Source organism: Ovis canadensis, chromosome 12 (assembly GCF_042477335.2).
Source record: "Ovis canadensis isolate MfBH-ARS-UI-01 breed Bighorn chromosome 12, ARS-UI_OviCan_v2, whole genome shotgun sequence".
NCBI lineage: Eukaryota > Metazoa > Chordata > Mammalia > Artiodactyla > Bovidae > Ovis > Ovis canadensis.
The window spans coordinates 53,457,365-53,475,792 of record NC_091256.1 but is presented as its reverse complement, the minus strand read 5'-3'; the positions used below and the strand labels follow the sequence as shown (position 1 = coordinate 53,475,792).

Below are 18,428 nucleotides of genomic sequence, written 5' to 3'. Positions count from 1 at the left end.
TTTACTTTCGTCAAGCACTTTAAAGCTCTTGCTGTCCTAGCAGAGGCGGTGAGATTTTATCATTTTATAAGGAGGCTGCCTGAAGCCTTCCCTGGCCTGACCCGTCTGGGAGGACCTTCTTCATAATGAGGAGGCCATGTTTAAAACTCATCTTGGAAACTCGGGTGTCCATCCCTCCCATCCTAGCCCAGTAGGTCCGGGAGGCTGTTTCCAGGTCATTAGTTCCAGGGTGCCCTGTAGACTCAGTGTGCAGCAGGCAGGCATCAGGGAGGCTCTCTAGGCAGGGCTGAGGGGCTGGGGGTCCTCTGTGGGGGAAAAAGCCTTGGACTTTCTGAGGCCCCGGTGTTTCCCCCAAGTGGTGTGGGTGAGGGGCTCACAGGAGAAGCTGCTGGGTCCGGGCCTGTGCTGACTGTGTGCCCCTGGAAGGTGCGCCCCTGGGAGGCACATCCTGTCCACCCCTCCTGCGAGGGTGGCACAGGCCCAGCCCCTGTTCATTCCCCAGGACGCCAGCTGGTCCGAGGGGACCTGCTTCCTAGAGGCCTTCCTGGGGGCGACAGCACTTCACTACCCCTGTGCCTGGGCCGGGACCAAGGCTCCCCAAGGGGCCAAAGCCACCTCTCATGAAGGCTAACGGGACAACAGGCTGTCTTGGCCTGGGGTCCAGGTGGGCTGAGGCCCAGTTGCCCATGAATGCTGAGGCCTGACTCCATGGGTGACTCAGCCACTGGTAGCACCCAAGCAGGGCCAGGTCTGTGGGAGGTGGCAGGCCACTGAGCTCAGCATGAGCCTGTGCAGCTGGTTCTGGCTCTTTCTAAGAGGTTACAAAACTCTTGAATTTGCCCCAGTTTTGGTGTAGGAGCATCACACCACCACAGCTAATTAAACCCCAGAATGAAAACATGTTTTACTGTAATTCCTACTGAGTCCAACAAGCCATAGGGAGTACTGCGGGACCCAGGCTACCCTGCACCCTGAGGCAGGGCGCCGGCTTCCCACCCCGCCCCGCCCCGCCCCGCCCCGCCCCGCCCCGCCCCGCCCCACCCCGCCCCGCCCCGCTCGCCCCGCCCCGCCCCGCTCGCCCCGCCCCACCCCGCCCCGCTCGCCCCGCCCCTCGCCATGCCTCCCCACTGCAGGCCCCTCCCTCCTGGGGGCGGGTCACTCAGGGGGCGGTGCCTGGGGCTCAGGGCAGTGGGCTGACCTGGGTGCAGCTTCCTCCTGTGTCCCAGGTCCCTGTCTCCCTGAGAGCTTCTGAGGGGTGCCCTGAGGCCCAGCCCACCCTTCCCTGGGTCCTGTCTTGTCCTGAGTGGAGCTTAAAAGCTAGTCCTGCCTTCAGCTAGGCTGAGCCTCCTCTTTACCCATGTTTGGGTCTCCCAAGGTCCATCCGGCCCCAGGAGACCTGGGGGCAGCTGCAGAGGGGGCAATTTTTGGGGTCTTCCCCCCACCCTCAACCTGGAGTTGGAGCCTCTGTGGGCCCTGCCCCCGCGGCAGTGCCCAAATGGAGCCCTGTGGTTGCAGCACCCACCCACCCGGCTGAGGGCTGAGGTCGGAGCCTGGCTCCCTGCCTTCCCTCAGGCCCCGCGGGAGGGCTGCTCGGCCCACCAGGGCCTGTGAAGCTCCAGTAATGGTTTTAATTTGTTGAACTTGTGTTTTAGCCCATAAATTAGTCACTGTTTTATTTAACAGAATCGAGATATCCACAAACAATAGGCGAGTTCCAACTTGAACATTTTAATAAGACAGAAAAAAGTATAGATTTTCGCGTCTGTTACAAATATATTTATGTAAATAGCCTGTGGGCTGCGTTCCAGGAGGAAAGAAGGGAAGGGCCCTCTGTGCTGGGGCTGGGTTAGAGAAGAGGCTTTCACAGTGGAAAAGTGACCATGTTGACTGGGGCCCTGGGAGCCGTGCAGCCCCCTCAGCCGTGCCCCCTGCGGTCCTGGGTGGGGAGGTGACACCTGGCTGAGGTGTCACCTTCCAGCCCCTCTGTCTCTCCCCAAGAAAGGGGCGACCTCCTTGCAAGGATGTGACATCGAGTGAGAGGCTCCACCTTTGAAGGTGGAGGAGCCTGGAGACCCAGCACATGTCACATCTCCTCCCCCAGGCCCTGAATGCCTGGCCACCTGGAAGGAGGTGAACTCAGGGCAAGGCTGGCAAGATGGTGCAGAGAAGGAGGTTTATTGAGACGCAAGCCACCACCGGGCTAAGTGTCCGGGCTAAGGAAGATGCCTGCTCTGGGCGGGGCCTGACTGGAGTGCTCGTGCCACCCATGCTTCTGAGGGAGCCCCAGCCATGGTGCCACCAGAGCTGGCAACTCGGGCCTGGGGCTGGTGGCTACAGACTCAGGCATCAGCCCCCTCCGGCTCTGCCCCTGTGTGCTCCTGGCAGGAGCCGAGCCAGCATCCGGATCAGATCCGGGTACGCGCTGTTCCCAGCCCGGGCAGGTCCCTGCAGGAAGGAGGAAGGAGCCGAGGGAGGAGGCAGAGGGAGGACCCTGCCAAACGCCTGCCCAGTAGCTGGCTGCTTGGAGAGAGGGCTGGCCAGGGTGGGGGCCTGGGAGCCCCTGGTGCCATGCTGGAGGCCTGAGGCATCTAGGCCAGGTAGCTTCTCAGCCTCCATGGGGCCTTCAGGCAGGGCAGGGCCCAAGCCCCCCACTGTCTGTTCCCAGCCACCCAGGATCACTTGGCCCCATCCCAGAGGTGAAACTGGGCTGCCCCCTTCCCTGCCAGCGTTGAAGGGTGACAGACACCCTCCTCCCCTCCCTGCCTTGGCACAGGGAGCCCGGGCCTCCATGGAGGCTGTGCCGCCCTGCACAGCTGGGTCACTGCCAGCCGCTTGGGGCCGATTTCAAAAATAAAAGATAACTTGATAGATTTTTTTTTCCAGTTTTTATTGAGTGAAAATGTCAAACCTTGCATCAGTCATGCAAAAAAAAAAAAAATCAAATAAATAAAACACATATATTAAATTTCTAATAGCACTAAATTCAAGTGGAAAAATATTCAGTTCTTAATAACCAGGTGCCGAGGAGACCAGATTCAAGTAATCAGAGCACACGCTGTTCAGTTCGGTTTTCACGTTCTGCATTTTCGTCTCAAAACCTCTCTATATATCTCTATATATCTATATATGTATATACATATAGATATATACACACACATATGTGCATACATATTATTTTATATTTATATATATACACATACATAGTTATAAAATATTAAAAAGAGCATTGGTGGATCAAGCATTGTTTTCCCCACAGAAAGAAAAGAAAACAAAAATTACACATTAAAATTCAAAATGAGCTAGCAATGGCTTATAGTCCTAGTGTGCAATATGAAGGTTACAAAAGGCTAGACTTCGCACTGTCGGCATCTTCTTTTTTTTTTTCTTTTTTTTTTTTTTTTGATTTTGCTACATTGAAAAAAAATTTTTTTTTCCTTTACAAAACTCCTTCCACAGACTCCACGGTTCTGTGGCCGGGCACAAAGTCTGGGCGAATGCTCAGCAGCAGCACATGGTGCCCACAGAATTCAGGAGGCTCTGGTAGGGGCTGTTCTAGAAAACCACTTGTTTCCTGTTGAATCAGGTACATCCGGCTCACCACTCCCTCCTGCGCTCTCTCCAGTTCAGATGGTCCTGGCTTTCTGGCTGTGGGCAGCCAGGAGGACAAAAAAAGAAAAAAAATGGGAAGAAAAGAAAAAGGAAACGACTGCCCTGTCAACCTCCAACAGCTGGGTCAAGCTTCCCCTGGAGACCCAGGGGTAGGAGGCGATGGCGACAGCCCCTCCCCCAGGCTGGATCTAGAGCTCTCCCTGTGGCCATGTCACAGGGTCCAACTAAGATGGGGCACGTGGACTGACCTGGAGAGAAGGTGAACAGGAGGGGTGCCCTCGGTCCCTGTCACCATCAGAGCCATCGGCTGGGTGTTTGCCTGGCAGGTGGGGGCTGGCCCTGGGGTAGGTGACCTCATCGTTGAAGGGGGCGGTAATGGGGGACAGGGGTGTATTTTGCAAAGGGAACCAAATCTGGGTGGGTTGAACCAGCAAAGAAGTATCCCAAACAAAATAATAAAACAAACTGGAAAAAAAAAAAAAAGCCCTATAAAGCCACACGCATAACCAATAGAGAAAAACTCAAATGTTAAATTAACTACAAACTTGTATCAACAATAATCGTCCTTTTTTCTTGTCTCTACAAAATTCAAGTTAAAAGTTGGAATCACGCAGCTCCCATCAGTGCTAGTGTAAAGACAGACAGCCTCAACCTGGTTAAGGCCTCTAACTAAACGCTAAACAAAACCCCACGTGAGCAATTGCACTCGGGTCTCCAACCTCAGGGCTGGTCCGGAGGCGGTCTGTGCTCTGGGCACCCGCCTGCTTTTTTTATTTTGTTCTGTGTAGAATAATAAACCTTTACAGGAAAAATACTGTACAACTTCCTCGAATTTTTTTCCATGTTGACTATTAAAGCCCCAAACAGTCGCATCCTTCCTGTTTTTACCACCTGGGTGGCGGAGACCCCCTGAGGGCCCAGCACCCCAGCACCGGCTGGCAGGCAGCGGGTAGGCCGAGGCGCGCCCTTCCCAGGCCCCGCGCTGGGGGCCGAGTGCCCCGGAGCCCTCAGCTCGGCCAGTTCCAGGAGGTTCCCTCCGCGGTCCCTGTAGTGTCTCCCGCCGGCCGCCTCCTGCCCCGCCCTCCCCCGGGGCCAGGAGGGAGGGTCTTAGCTGCACGAAAGGGAGGCCCTGCAGACGCTACAGGTGCCCACCCGCCTCCGGGGGTACGGGGCAGGGGTCACGGTGACCCCCGGCGCCCGTCCCAGCCCTGAGCAATGAGGAATCCCAGCGGCGCGGCGTGGGGTGGGGGGTGGGGGGCGGCAGGGTCAGCGCCCGCCTCCCGCTCCGGGGCCCCTGTCCCACCCCGGACAAGAGCACCTTCTGTTTCCCTGAAGAAGATCCCCGGACCGCGGCGGAGGAGGGTCCCGCCCGGGCAGCTTCAGTCCCGCCGACCGCCGAGCTGCCGCGCGGGCGGGCGGGCGCGGGGGCGGCCCCGAAGCACCAGAGGGAGGCCCCCCGCCTCTGTCCTGAGACGGACTTGGGGTCCGGAAGCACCGGCGGGGCGCACGGGCCCACCCAGGCCGGAGCGCCTCCCGACGCCGGGACGCGGCCGACACCTAGCTCTGGACAAGGGAAGCTTTACAGATAAATACCGTTTCTTACAAAATTAATAATAATAATAATAACAATAGAATAAAGCGGCAAGATCCCGAGGGCGCCGCGCGCGCCCGGCCCCCCGACGCGCCACCCGCCCGGCGGCTACGGAGAGGCGGCGGCGGGCGCGGGCCCGGGGGGCGCGGGGGCGCCGAGGGCCGCCAGCTCCGGGCTCCGCGCCCCCGGCCCCGCCGCCACGGCCGGCGCCTCGAGCAGCGACTCCTCCGAGTCGGTGCGCAGGTCCTCGTCGTCCTCGTCCTCGTCGTCGTCGTCGTCCTCGTCGTCGTCCTCCTCGTCGTCGTCGTCGTCGTCGTCCGCCTCCTCGTTCAGCTCCAGCTCCTCCTCGTCGTCCTCCTGCGACGACTCGCCGGCCGCGGGGCCGGACGCGGCGGGGCCGACGCGGGGCCCCGGGGCGTTGGGCGGGCCGGGGTCGTCGCTCGGCCCCAGCGCCGGGCCGGGCAGGAAGAGCAGGGCGGCGGCGGCGGGCTCGGCGCCGGGCGGGGGCGCGCCGTCCAGGCCGGCGGCGGCGGCGGCGGCAGGGCCGGGCGCGGGGCCCTCGGGGCCGGGGGAGGCGGCGGGCGGCTCGCCGCGCTCCTGCTTCTCGTGCTTGCGCTTGTGCGAGTCCATCTGCGACATGCCCACGACCGTGTGGCGGCAGCCGGGGTAGGTGCAGTGGAAGTGCGAGCACTTGAGCTTGTACTTGCAGTCGGGCACGGCGCAGTCGGCGCTCGAGCTGAACTGGCAGAAGCCCGCCGCGCTGATCACGTCCTGCTTGCCGTGGTGCTTGCGGTGCGCCGTGACCTTGGTGCTGTCGGTGCAGCGGAAGCGGCAGCGCAGGCAGTGGAAGTGCGTGCTGCTCCCCGAGAAGGGGCAGTCGGCGAAGTGGCAGCTGAGCGAGGCCTTGAAGCGCTTGAAGTCGTCCAGCACCAGGTTGTCCACGCGGTCGTGGTGCTGCGCGTGCTTGTACATGTGCGTGCGCCCGCAGAACTTGTAGCCGCAGTTCTCGCGCGTGCAGTGGTAGTGGGTGACCTTGAGCGAGAACTGGCAGGCCGCGTCCTTGCAGTCCTCGTAGAGGTCGAAGCGCCTGAAGCCCTCGAGCATCATGCCCTCATCCAGCATCTTGCGTGAGGAAGCAGTCTTGCGCCTCTTGCCGAACGGAGACATGTCCTCAATGATCCAGAAGCGCTTTTTGGCCCCCGAGGCTGTCGGCATGGAGATGGTGTTCCCTGGGGAGGGGGGCTTGGTCAGCGCGGGCACTATTCCCAGGATCACACTCACTCGTGGCCCCTGATCCTGGCTCGCTGGCCAGGGGGCTGCACTCGAGGACAACCCCTTGGTTCCCCGTGGCTCCCGGGCCTCTCTGGTGACCCGCCCCTCGGGATAGCCAGGGGAGCCCCAGGCTTCCCCCTTAGTCATCCCTGTCTGCAGGCTGACCGCACAGGCGTCCACCCTCGTGGGTGGCAGAGCATGCAGCTCTGGGGGATGTGGTGGCTGCTTCCTGGCCCGTTTGGGTGGGAAGTGAGGACACGTCCTGGCGCTAATTGAAGCTGAAGGGGGAATCTAGGTCGGCAGTGTAATTACCCAAGTTGGACCAGGGCCAGACGCCATCATGCGCCTGCCTCTAATGAGGGACAGGCCGGCTCCTTCTCCCTCCCGCTAACCAGTTTCCCGGGCTGCCCGCCTGTCTGTGCCTGGGACCAGCCTGTTTGCCACAGGAATGCTGAGCGCCTTGGAACTGTTGGCAGCAGTAACTCCCTGCCTCACGTGCAACCTTCTCCTTGGTACCAGAAGGTTCTTTAATGTCTTGGGCTGAGAGAGGGCAGCTCTGCTGAGCAGCCAGGACTGGAACACAGGCTTGGCCAGCAGATGGGCCACACTTGTGGTCTCCCACCCGGTCCCAACTGCCTCACTGGGCTCAGGATGCCCTGTTGCCACCCACGAATACACTGTTTGGTCATGTATCCGTGACCACTTTCTGCACAGGCAGCTGGAGAAAGGGCGGCTGTCCTGGTCACTCCCTGCTCCACGCCCCAGGCCTGCCCCCCCTCCCCCACAGTGGACAGGGTGGGCACCCTCCAGGCTCCCCCAACACATTGACCCACCCAGCCCTCCCTGAACCTGTCTAGAACGCCCACCCCAGGCACCAGGCTTCAGTACCACCCGTCGTGGGAACAGACTCAATCCTCCCCCATCCCGGCCCCTCAGCGGGTGGAGAGAAACAAGGACTGTGATGGACTGGGGTACCCAGCACAAGGCAAGGGAGGGTCTGGGGCCTGGGGATCCAGGTGGGTGAGGAGTAGCTGCTTTGGATCTGAAGTCACTGGTTATGCCAGCGACAGAACAGAGGCTGAACTCCATGAGGGGGAACCCTCTGCAGTGCTCTTTGCCAGCCCCCTGGGGAAGAACAAATGGAAGCTGGGGTGGTGCAGCAAAGGACAGGGGCGGGCAGGTCCTGTGCCTTGCTGGGCAGTAGGTACAGGGTGAGGCTGGGAGCCACCTCTGCTATGAAGCACTGCCCAGAGCTCAGGCCTCATCCTGTGTGGCTCCAGGGATGGGGGTTCAGCTTGGTGTCAGGACCCTCCAAACCTGGGCAGGTCCCAGACATCAGGAGCTTTCCAAGAACATCTCTGTCCCTCCCTTGTCCTGGGTCCTGGGTGAATGCCCCAGAGCACGGGCGACAGGCTCTGCTTTGCTGCAGGATTGGGGGGAGGGGGGTGGGCACAGCCATCCGGGGGTTCTGGCCAGTAGCTGAGATGGGGTGAGCCCCAGGGAGCCCTGGTGGTGATCTTCTGGCCTGCTCGTTGCTGAGCAGGAGCTGAGAGAAGGTGTCCTTGGGACAGGGGCCAGGCTCTCTGGTCTCGGGTGGGGTCGGGGAGAGGTGGGGCTGGGCTGTGAGGAGAGCAGGGTGGCCCTGTCCTTGGCCTGGCAGGCCACAGACGAGGGCCAGATCCCGGACCATGGCCTTGGGGCTTGGCCAGGGTGATAAGACAGCGGTGGAGAAGGTGTGTGTGAGTTACCTGCGGCGTCCTGAACTAGGGGGGCATCACTTTTTACTGGAGATGGAGTGGCAGTGACAGGCGGGAAGCTGGGCGGGCTGCTGATGGGGTGGGCCAGGCCCCGGGAGGCTCCGAGAGTGGCACTGAGCAGAGAGTATGAGAGACAGGGTGGAGAAAAGAGGCATGGGAGGGAGGGGAGGGGCGCCCGGAGCACGGCCGGAGAGAAGGATGGGGTCAGCGGGGCCTGCGGAGCCCCGCGGGCAGCCTCGTCACCGGCAGCAGCAGGAGGAGGAGGAGGAGGAGGAGGAGGAGCCGGGCAGCCTGGAGAGGGTGGAGAAAAGCAGAAAAAAAAAAAAAAAGAAAACCAAAACAAAGAACAAACAAACAAAAGAACCAAAATGAGAAACCCAATGGCAGAAGCAAGTATGATATGAAAATACGTGGACAGGTGAGCAGACAGATGCCACGAAGAAGAGAGGGAAGGGGGTGGCAGAGGAGAGAGACTGGGAGGGCGTGGCAGTGCAGGGGGGTGTCATGGCAGGCTGGGGAGGGCCCATGGGGAGGACCCCACTCTGGGGCCCAGGGACTGTGCTGGGGACCACGGCAGAGAGGCCAGAGGAGGGGCCAGGGCTGGGTGGGGCCCACCTGCCCCTCTGGCTATAGCTCTCAGCTCAAACCCGGATCCTCTCCTGGAAACAGAAGCCGAGGGCAGAGTGCAGGGGAGATGGCAGGGCAGCAGCAGGTGGGGACCCATGTCCCACAGACCAGCCGGCCCGGCCACACACTGGCCTGTCCTCCTTTGAGGCCACTTGGCCACGATGCTCCAGTCCCGAGCCAGACCCGGCGGGAGGAGGACCCGTCCCAGGCCGGGCGCCTCCCAGACCCCCACAGCCCCATCCCGGCCGCCTGCTCACCTGCCGCGGTGCTCTCGTTGCCCACAGGGGTGCTGGAGCAGCTTCGGTCCATGGTGGAGGACTCAGAGGACATGGCGCCCGGGCTGCAGCCAGTATAATCCATGTACTCGTCCGTCTCGGTGTCCATCAGGCTTGGGGGGCCCTGAAAGGAAGCAGGGGGGCCCTGAACAAGCTGGGCTGGAGGCGGTGCTGCCCACAAGGGGCATACAGTCACTTCTGGCGGCTGCCAGAGTGGGACACGGGGTGATGCCCTCTGGCCCCCAGGTGGGGGAGGGGCGGCTCACCTGGGAGGAGGGTGCTCGGTCGAAGTTCTTCCCCAGCATTCTCCGCATGTGCTTCCGGGCATGGGAGGTCATCTGGTGCTTGAGGAGGAAGGAGAACTGGCAGCCCTCCCGGATGCAGTGGAAGTGGCTGTTCACCTGGTTGTACTTGCAGCCTGTGGACACAGCCCCACTTGGCTGTGAGTTTCCCCTGCGGGCCAGCCGGCGCTCATGGTACCCGCTGCATGGCGGGCACTGTTCTGGGCATGAGCACATGTCCCAGGAAGATGGCATATGGGGAAAGGGCACTTGCCCATGATGGCATTCCCGTGAGGAACCTCCCATCCCCCCACCCCCAGAAAGTCCTCAGCCACCTGGATGTCCAGAGCCTGGCTCTCCCCTCCAGTCTAGCATGGACTTGCGGGATGATGGCAGGCTGGCCCCCTCCCCTGTTCCACACACTGAGAGGTCCACAGGCTCCAGGGCAGGGGACCCTAGTGACCTGTCCACTTGATCAGCTGCTTCCCAGCATGCCATCTGTCCCCAGCTCCCCTCTGGGGACCCCAGGTGCTGCCCCCCACCCCCCGACCTTGTAGAGACAGCTGCAGGCCAGCTGGCTCTCTGCCCTGCCCCCACCCACCTGGGTTTTGCTCTGGGCTGAGGACAAACACAGCGGCCAGACTGAAATGGTATCAGCAGAGGGCAGGTGAAGGCCTGCCCGTTACCATGGCACCTGAGCTGGCCAGGTGTCTTATATCATCCCCCAGCTTTGTTTTGGCTCCAGCTACCACCCAAAACACCCCAACTGAGTCAATAATGGCAACTACAGAATCCCCGACACCTGTAAGCCGAACCCAGGACCAGCATGGGTCACCGAGTGTTGATATCTGTTGCTGTGATAGCCAGCCCTCTCTCAGGCTCTGAATTATCTTTGAATTAATACCTGAAGGAAAGGTTTGTTCCCTTTCATTTCTGGCAGTTGACTGTGAATCTCTCAGCCTTCTCCTAGGTAATGGCCAGCTGGCTGCCAGCAGTGGCCCCCATCTGTATCCCCTGGGCCCTGCGGCCATGGCCCCCTGAGTCACCTGAGCCTAGGGGTCTGCACCCAGCCTGCCTGGCTCCCACCTGCCTTCCAGTGTTCAGTCTCCTCCTGGGCAGATTACTGCCCCATGTCTGCATGTGACACGTGGCTCCACCCTGAGGCAAGAGCGTGGACTCTGCATGGAGCCCACTCCCCACAGCATCCTGGGGCTGGGGCCAGCGAGCTCCTCAGGAAGGCCTTGTTCTGGGGCTGGGGGCAGCTTCCTGGCCAAGAGCTCAGCTCTCAGCAGTGAAGTTCACTCTGAAGCACCTGTCCCTGAGCTCAAGGTCACTTCCTTGCCCCGTGGTCACCTCCTTCCAGGTCACCCCAGGTTACAAATGCCCTGGGCTGAACCGGCCAAGTACCTGCTTGTCCCACCAGATCCCCAGCACCAACCCTGGTGCCAGCCACAGCAGACAAAAAAGACCTCAGCTGCCACTTCTACCCCCCACCTCCTGCACCTCCTGCAACAGCAAAGAGCCTGGCCCATGGCTGCTCTTCAATAAACCTCTGTTGAGGGACTTCCCTGATGGACCAGTGGTTATGAATCCGCCTGCCAATGCAGGGAATGGGTTTCGACCTCTGGTCAGGGAAGTAAGATCCCACGTGCCAGAGAGCAAATAAGCCTGAGAGCTGCAACTACTGAGCCTGAACACCTAGAGCCTGTGTTCTGCAGCAAAACAGCCACATTGCCAAGCCCGTGTGCCGTAATGAGAGTAGTCCCTTGCTCGCTGCAACTAGAGAAAGACTTCACACAGCAAGAAAACCCAGCACAGTCAAATAAAAAAATAAAAAATAATCAAAAAAATAAAATGTCTGCTGAGTGAGTGAATGAACAAATGAACATCACACAGCCCATTATGGATAAAAACCTAATAGTTAAAACCATGGAAAGACATCCCAGGGCAGAGAATGTCAGGAATTTTTAAAACTTACCTGCAAGGCCCTCTTGAAAAGAAAAAGAAAAGAAACCAAGTCTGGAGACCAGAGATGAGGCTCCAGGCCATTGCCCTGGCGGGTGACTGGAGTGTTCTAGGTCACCCTCACCCCTCTTTCCAGGCTTTTGGGGTTTTGACTGTTTTCCCAGTTTGACAATGCCTGGTCTGTGACATTAAAAAAAAACAAACCCATGGAGCCTGATGTGTGGCAACAAGAAGTGGCACCCGGGCCTCTGGGGCCAGAGACACAGCCCTGCCCACTGGCCCCCAGCCCTGGCCTGTGGTACCTAGCCTGCCGCACTCCTCACGCTTGGTGAAGTACTTGAACCCATTGGCTGCCCGCCGCTCGGCTTTCTCGTGCTTCTTTATATGCCATGGCAGCTTGGTGGTGATGTTGGTCACAAAGTAGCAGCCAGTCCGGAGACAGTGGTAGTGCCCACGCATCCGGAACTCGCAGTGCTGCAGGGAGGGACAGGAAAGTCAGGACCAGGCAGGCAATGGCCGTAAGCCCCACCTGCCCCAGGCCTCTGGGCTATGGCTGGCCCTTTGCATTTGTGTGTCCTTCCACGCTTAGAATCAGCAAACACAACTGTGTAAAGATCATTCATGTTTTAAAAAGCAGTAAGTCCCTTCTGTCATTTGACTAAGGCATCCTATCTGGTGTCATACCAATCTCTCTAAACCCACACCCAGAGCAGACATCACTAATCTATCCCAGCACTCTTCTCTGTGTGCCCAGACCTGGGCAGACATCACTAAACTATCCTAGCACTCTTCTCTGTGTGCCCAGACCTAGGCAGACAACACGCATCTACCCTGGTACACTCCTTTGTCCGGATCTAGGCTCAGACTCCTCCTCAAGGCACTGTCAGGCGGCCCCTACAAATCTTGGGGGTAGGCCTTTATAATGAATCTGATCTGCCCTTCCTGTCTGGAGCACAGACAGTTCAATATCTGTCCAATGTTTTAAAATTCCAGGCCTCTAGAGAAAAGGAGCATAGCCATTCCAGGATGGGCAGAATGATGCGAAGTGCCCAGCGACTGCTCATCATAGAGTCATCACCAAGGGTTAGGATAAAATGACAGACCTCCCCAAACGAGCACCAAGCTGAACTGCTGCCCAGGGGTCTCCAGGGACCTGGGGCAGACAATGTCCTTTCCAGAGTCTGGAGGAAGCCAGTTAAAAAGGGTGTGAGAAACAGAGTCTCTGCCAGGAGGAGCTGATCCAGGGCCCTGTGCCTCCCTGCTCCCGCCCCTGCTCCCGCCCCAGGCCCCACCCTGCCCATCGGCCTTGCTGACCTGGTTGGGACAGAGGCACTGCAGGGAGTAGTAAGCAAACTGGTCTCGCACGTTCACCAGGTTGTTGTTGGGGTTGATGTGGTCCAGGCAGTGGGACTCGGCCTTGCCAGAGGTTTTGCAGACGTACTTGCAGTTCCCAAAGAGACAGTGGAAGTGGAACTTGTTGGCATACTTGCAGTCCGTCGCAAGGCAAGGATCGCTGGAATGAAACCACGGCCCAGGTCATTGGCATTCCCAGTGCCCTGCCCGCCGATGTCCTGACATTGGCTCACACTGGGGTTCTGCTCCCCAGTCTCCCGTGGTGCCCTCAAGAGGAATGGCCCTAGGACTGCCCTCTTGCTCAACAGGGCTATTTGGCCAGAGGAGACTACAAATCCCAGCATGCAACCTTGCCCTCTTTTTAGAGCTCTGCTGGCGCATGAGGGATTGCGGTATGCAGGCTGCCCAGAGCACTGCATGCTGGGACACGTAGTTTCCACGGCCACACCTCAGGCTTATAGATAAGGATGGCTGCAATCATTTCTTGGATATGAAAATGAGAGATGGTGCTGCCAGCCTGGCGGGACGCCAGCGCAAGCCTGGCTGGCGTGGCACAGGCGCTGCCCTGGCTGTGGCTGACTGACAGCATGCAGATGGGTGGGCAGCCCTATCAGGACGCTTTGCTACCGCGGGGCCTCAGCCAGTGGGAACCTGTGCCTGGTGTCAGGTCCTGAGGCTCAGCTGCTGGGGCTTCCAGGGTCAGCTTGGAGCTCGGGGCTGCCCACCCACACAGAGAACACAAGCCAGCTCAGTGGTGGGACGGGGTGCCAGGTGAGCCCTGCCTGCCCGTCCTGAGCAGCAGCCCCCTGCCCCAGACCCCTGCTTCCCAGGCTTGGGGCAGTAGTGGGGGGTGCTGTGCTCCGGCTTCTACCCTTTATGGCCTGGCTGACAACACGGCTGCCCTCTACATCCACATTGGACCTGGATGGAAACTCTGACCAAGGCCAGGATGCTAAGAGGGCTGGGGAGGTGAACAGAGGAAGGGAAGGTGGGGAAGGGTCAGAGCGGAGCGCAGGTGCCCTTCCATGCTGTGGGCCCAGCCCCAGGTGCTCAGACAGGGAGGACAGCTGCCACTCAGGCGGTATGTGTTCACATCCAATTTATTACTTTTATTGAGAACAGGAAGCCACACGCATCATGATACAGAGTCACCGTTCTCGCCGCAAGGAGCCACCACCATCCATTGAGGAAGGTCCCTTCCACCCACTGAGAACTCAGGCCATTGTGTAGGCGGGCGGAGGCCCGGAGGAGGGCCTAGCCCCTTCGCCCCCACCCCCCTGTGACTTGGCTTGCCCTGCAGAGATTCAGTTGTGGGCAGGAGCCACAGAGACCAACAGGGAGGCCCAGAGGGAGACGTAGCCCTCCTTGCCGGGCAAGGCCCACCCCTCTCAGCCCACCCCAGCTGGTCCTCACAGCATCGCCACTGGTCTTTCCAGAACTGTGGCCACTAACTCCACCATCACCCCCCACCCTGGCCACTTGCTCCAGGAACAGGCAGTGAGGTCTGAGCAGCAGCAGCAGCAGCTTTGGCTAGAAGGACATGACCCGGTGACTGGGTCCCAGAGAGGCTGGGGACGGCTGGGGCTCCTGCAAGGCAAGGAGCAGCGCCTCCTCAGCGGCCCTGGCTAGCACCTACTCCCGAGACACCCGGGGGACACAGGACTCCCAGCTCATTGAGGGACTCACTTCTCCTGGAACTGGAGGAATCCGGGTTTGACCTGGGGCTTGGCGTTCTCTAGAGAAGTCGTTGCCAAGGGCGAAGTGGGCAGGTGAGGCACTGATGCTGGAATCTGAGGCATCTGGGGTATGGTGGAAGCCAGCTGCTTCCAGGCGAGCAGGGTGGGGGTGGAGGGCACGGCGGCCAGGCTGGGAGTGGGCCCCTCGAGAGAGGAAACCGTGGCCGTGGTGACGGGTGGCGCTGGAGGGGACGCGGGGGCCAAGGAGGGTTTGGTCTCAGCAGCCGAGGCAGGGAAGGCAGCCTCTGGGTTTCCTTTCACTGCTCCTCCCTCCGTCCGGAAGTGGAAGCTGTGAGAGGCAGAAGAGGGGGTCTCAGGTAGGGGGTGGAGAGTGCCCTTCCCCGTGCACCTGCCTTCCTGCTGTGGGCAATCCCATCTCAAGCCTAGGGGGCCGGTGTCCCCACCTCGTCTTCAGTGCCAGGTGCCGCCAGGAGGGAAGGCTGAGAGCAAACGGCTCTGTCCTTTGATCTGCAACTTGGGCTCCTGGCTCTGTCCTAATGACACCTCCTTGTGACCTTCTAGATGCGCTGTCCCTAGCTCCTCCATACTAGGGACACAGCAAGTCCTGGCTCAGGAAGCCCACCCTTTAAGAACCTGCTCTGAGATTTAAAGATGGATCTCAGGCCAGGAGCTGGAGCTGCCTAAGCACTGAGAAGAGCCTGACCTGCGGCTTAAAGAGCAGTGAAGATCTGTTTTAAGTGTTTACAAGTTCTGGGTTCAATTACAGCAGGCAGTTGGGCTTGCTGCTTTTCAGCTCAATGAACTTTACAAATTAATTTCTTTTATTTTTAGGTCAAAGAGAATCTACAAATGCAGTATTGTGGCTTGGAAAGGCCTTCACCTGGCGTCCCTGCTGGGGTCAGAGCTGGGTCTGCAGGAGGGCTGAGGGCTACATGGGGGTGGGTCTGGGGGCAGAAGGGGCTCCTGCTCCAAGTGGGGCCTGGGTGGGCTGAGGGGGCCTAGCTGGGGGCTGAGCTAGTGGGAGGATGGGAAAGTCTGCCTTTGGCCAGGCAGCACCGCCTGAGAAGCCAGCTCAGCTTCTGAGGTCTCAGGGGTCCTGCTTGGAAGGCAGTTAGAGGCTTGTGCAGCCCCCAGCCCTGAGCCAGGCTGTGATGAACGGGGCTTGGTTTACACGGGTCCCCGACCCCCACTCACTTGGCGTGCTTGATGGCCCCGTCCAGGGTGCTGAAAAGCGCGCCGCACTCCTCCACCACGCAGTGGAAGTGGGCCTTGTGGAGGAAGTCACACTGGGCGTTGCAGAAGTCCTTGGTGCCAAACCTGGCAGAGGAGCCGGCCGCTTAGAGACCCTGGGGCTCTGGGCAGGCCAGGGTGGGTGGTGGGGCTGGCCCCTGGCCCCTGGCTCCCGGGACCCATGGGCTTGGCCCTCCCCTCCCCCTTGCTCACCCAGAGCCCCTCACCTGCGAAGGTACACCTTCCAGGGCTCTGAAAGCTTCTCCTGAACCATCGCCTTCACAGCCTTGCCCAGGAATGGGGGGGACTCCCCGGTGGGGCCTCCCTCTGTGTCCGTCTTGATGTTCAACAGGCTGCCGAGGTTGGGGCTGCCCTGAGACATCTGCCAGGAGGACAGGCCCGAGCTTCAGGCTGGGGACCTCAGGACACTTGGCCCAACTGCCTTGGGACCAGCGGCAGCTCTGGGCCACTTGGATCTCTCCAAACTGACCAGAGCATCACAGTGCTAGCAGCTGGGAGGAGAGTAAGCCCGACCCCACGCAGCTTTGGCTGCACAGGAACCCACAATGAATGGATGCCGCCGCGGGCAGCCTGCTGCACCTCCTCAGCCCCGCAGAGCTGCCAGGGCTCTGCCACACAAACCCCGTGCTGCTAGGAGCCATCACTCAATCTGTGGCCGAGACTCAGGGCACACACTCCAGCCCAGCTTTCCCCAGACTTCGCGGCTCCCTGGTTATTTTCCTGCCAGGTTTTCAAAAGAAGTGCAAGAGGAGGAGGGATGGGGGGAACCCCCACGAATTCCTTGAGAACAAGAGAAGGCACACAAAGAAGGAGCTGAGAGGGAGGGAGGGCGGCTCACGGGGTGAGAGCAAGACAGGCAGACTGCCTCTGGGAGCGGAGGGGGGCAGGGAGCCCATGGAAAAGCTTGACCCGCACGGGTGGGGTGCAGGGCTCGGACAGGAAGGAACAAGGGGGTGCAGGGAGCAGTGACCCCAGGATGTAAAAGGGGGGCAAGAGAGCAACAAGGGGAGGGAAAAGGTAGAAGGCGTGGGCACCCTGGAGCCGAGGCCAATAGGAGCCCAAGGGCCCAGCGGGACCCCCACCCAGTGAGGTCCGGCCCAGACCCAGCTCCCTCCTCGGCAGTCACTTGTGTACAGTAACCAAATTAATCTTGCCGTAGTCAAATTTATCATGTGAAGGGGGGAAAATATATTTGAGATGATGTATAATTTACAAAGACCCTGCATTATTTAAAATAAATATTCTGGAGCGACCTCTGCAGAAGGCGTCCAAGACCATTACTCAACCCGAAAAGTGGAAATTGATGCTTTGCTCCCACTTTAATCTCCCCCCCCCACCTTTTTAAACAAACAAAAAATATATAAAATAAATAAAATTAATAACTAAGAGCAAAAGAAGTTAGAGGGCTCTGGAAAAGCTTTAGGAACCCTCCATCTGAAGGGAAAAAAAAAAGGGTGTCAGAGGCTGGAATATATTTCTTCAGCCAGTTCATTAAATTAATTTGTAAGCAGTGGCTCTGAAATTATATCCGATGAAAAATGGCCTCAAAATTTAAATGGTACAAACTCATCTTATTAGAGGCAAAACATTAAAAAACAAACACATCCCCCCCACCCCCCAGCAGAGCTTTAATTTCTCTGGGTGGGGGAATGGGAGGCGTGTGATGGATGGTTCTTACCTTATTCATAAGCGAGGATAAAAGAGATGAATTTGCCGGGACTGCGTGGCCATTTGATTCATTACTGGAACACACAAACCAAGGGGCTTTAGCTCAGACGTTCGTGGGACCGAGCCCGGAGATTCACCCCTCCCAGCCGGCCCATGGGGCACTGGCCCCGCCCAGCTACATTTCCCAGGGCAGGTGGATGACCCCTGGCCAGGAGAGGTGGGCCCCTGGCCCTGTGGGGTCTAGCTCTGAGGGTGCTGTCCCCATAGCCTCCTGCAGGGGGCAGAGCTGGGAGGCCTGGGGCTCCCCTCACCTGGGCTCCTTCAGAGTCAGGTCTAAACTGCGGTCCTGGGAGGCCTCGTGGGGACCTGGGGCGCCAGCACTCTCACCGGGCTCCTGCTTCACCGGGGCTGGGGGGAACCTGGCAGGGGTGGCCTGCTGCCCGTTTCCTACAGGGGAGGGGAGGGAAGACGGTGTTAGAGGGACCGAGGGCTTCATAGGGGCACCAACCGGAACCCCCCGAGGGGAAGACGGCGGGCGGGTGGGCTGAGGCCCCCCGGGAGCCTAGACTGCTGGTCAGTGGTTCTCCCCACTGACATGATCGCTTGTGACGCTTCCCCCTGTGTGGCAATTCTTCAAGTGATAATTATTGCAAAATTATGTCAAAGTTGTCCTGGCTCAGGGCCTCCTGGAGGAGAAGGGTGGGAGGCTGGGGAGGGGGCCAGGACTGGGGTGGGGGCCCTTCATTTTCTCCAGCGACTGTCACAGTCAATTTGCGGGGCTGCCGCTTAGGCTTTTATTAAAGACTCTGTTAATGCTGAGGGAAAGTGGCAGATCTAGACTGGGAGCTGCGCCCCCTCCGCAGGTCCCGTCCCCACTGTTGCCGGGGCGACGGCCCTGCCTTCCACTGAGCATGCCCAGGAGGGGCATCTGCTGTGTCAGGGCTATGGAAGCTGACAGCCAATCAGAGCGGTTCAAACTATGTGACCTCGGCCGTCAAGCTGTCCAGGGCAGGGATATGAGGCCCACCCTTGCCAGGCAGGGCTGGATGGGGTGGGTGGGGGGAGCGGGCGGGGTGTGGGCA

General features: G+C 59.6%; 1 protein-coding gene across 4 annotated transcripts in view; it reads right to left on the bottom strand.

Moving 5' to 3' along the window:
* Positions 1-4,314: 4,314 nt before the first annotated feature.
* Positions 4,315-18,428, bottom strand: part of CASZ1 (castor zinc finger 1) — a 153,170-nt gene continuing 139,056 nt past the window's right edge. For 3 of the 4 annotated variants that reach the window (XM_069544750.1, XM_069544752.1, XM_069544748.1), the window contains 11 exons: positions 17,658-17,793; positions 17,357-17,420; positions 15,885-16,039; positions 15,622-15,744; positions 14,417-14,755; positions 12,692-12,890; positions 11,680-11,851; positions 9,398-9,549; positions 9,114-9,255; positions 8,221-8,520; positions 4,315-6,429 (listed from right to left, as the gene is read on the bottom strand). In XM_069544750.1, coding sequence (XP_069400851.1) covers positions 5,309-6,429; positions 8,221-8,520; positions 9,114-9,255; positions 9,398-9,549; positions 11,680-11,851; positions 12,692-12,890; positions 14,417-14,755; positions 15,622-15,744; positions 15,885-16,039; positions 17,357-17,420; positions 17,658-17,793 — 2,903 coding nt within the window. In that variant the 3' untranslated portion in view covers positions 4,315-5,308. The remainder of the gene's footprint in view (positions 6,430-8,220; positions 8,521-9,113; positions 9,256-9,397; positions 9,550-11,679; positions 11,852-12,691; positions 12,891-14,416; positions 14,756-15,621; positions 15,745-15,884; positions 16,040-17,356; positions 17,421-17,657; positions 17,794-18,428) is intronic. The other variant, XM_069544751.1, reaches the window with a different exon arrangement.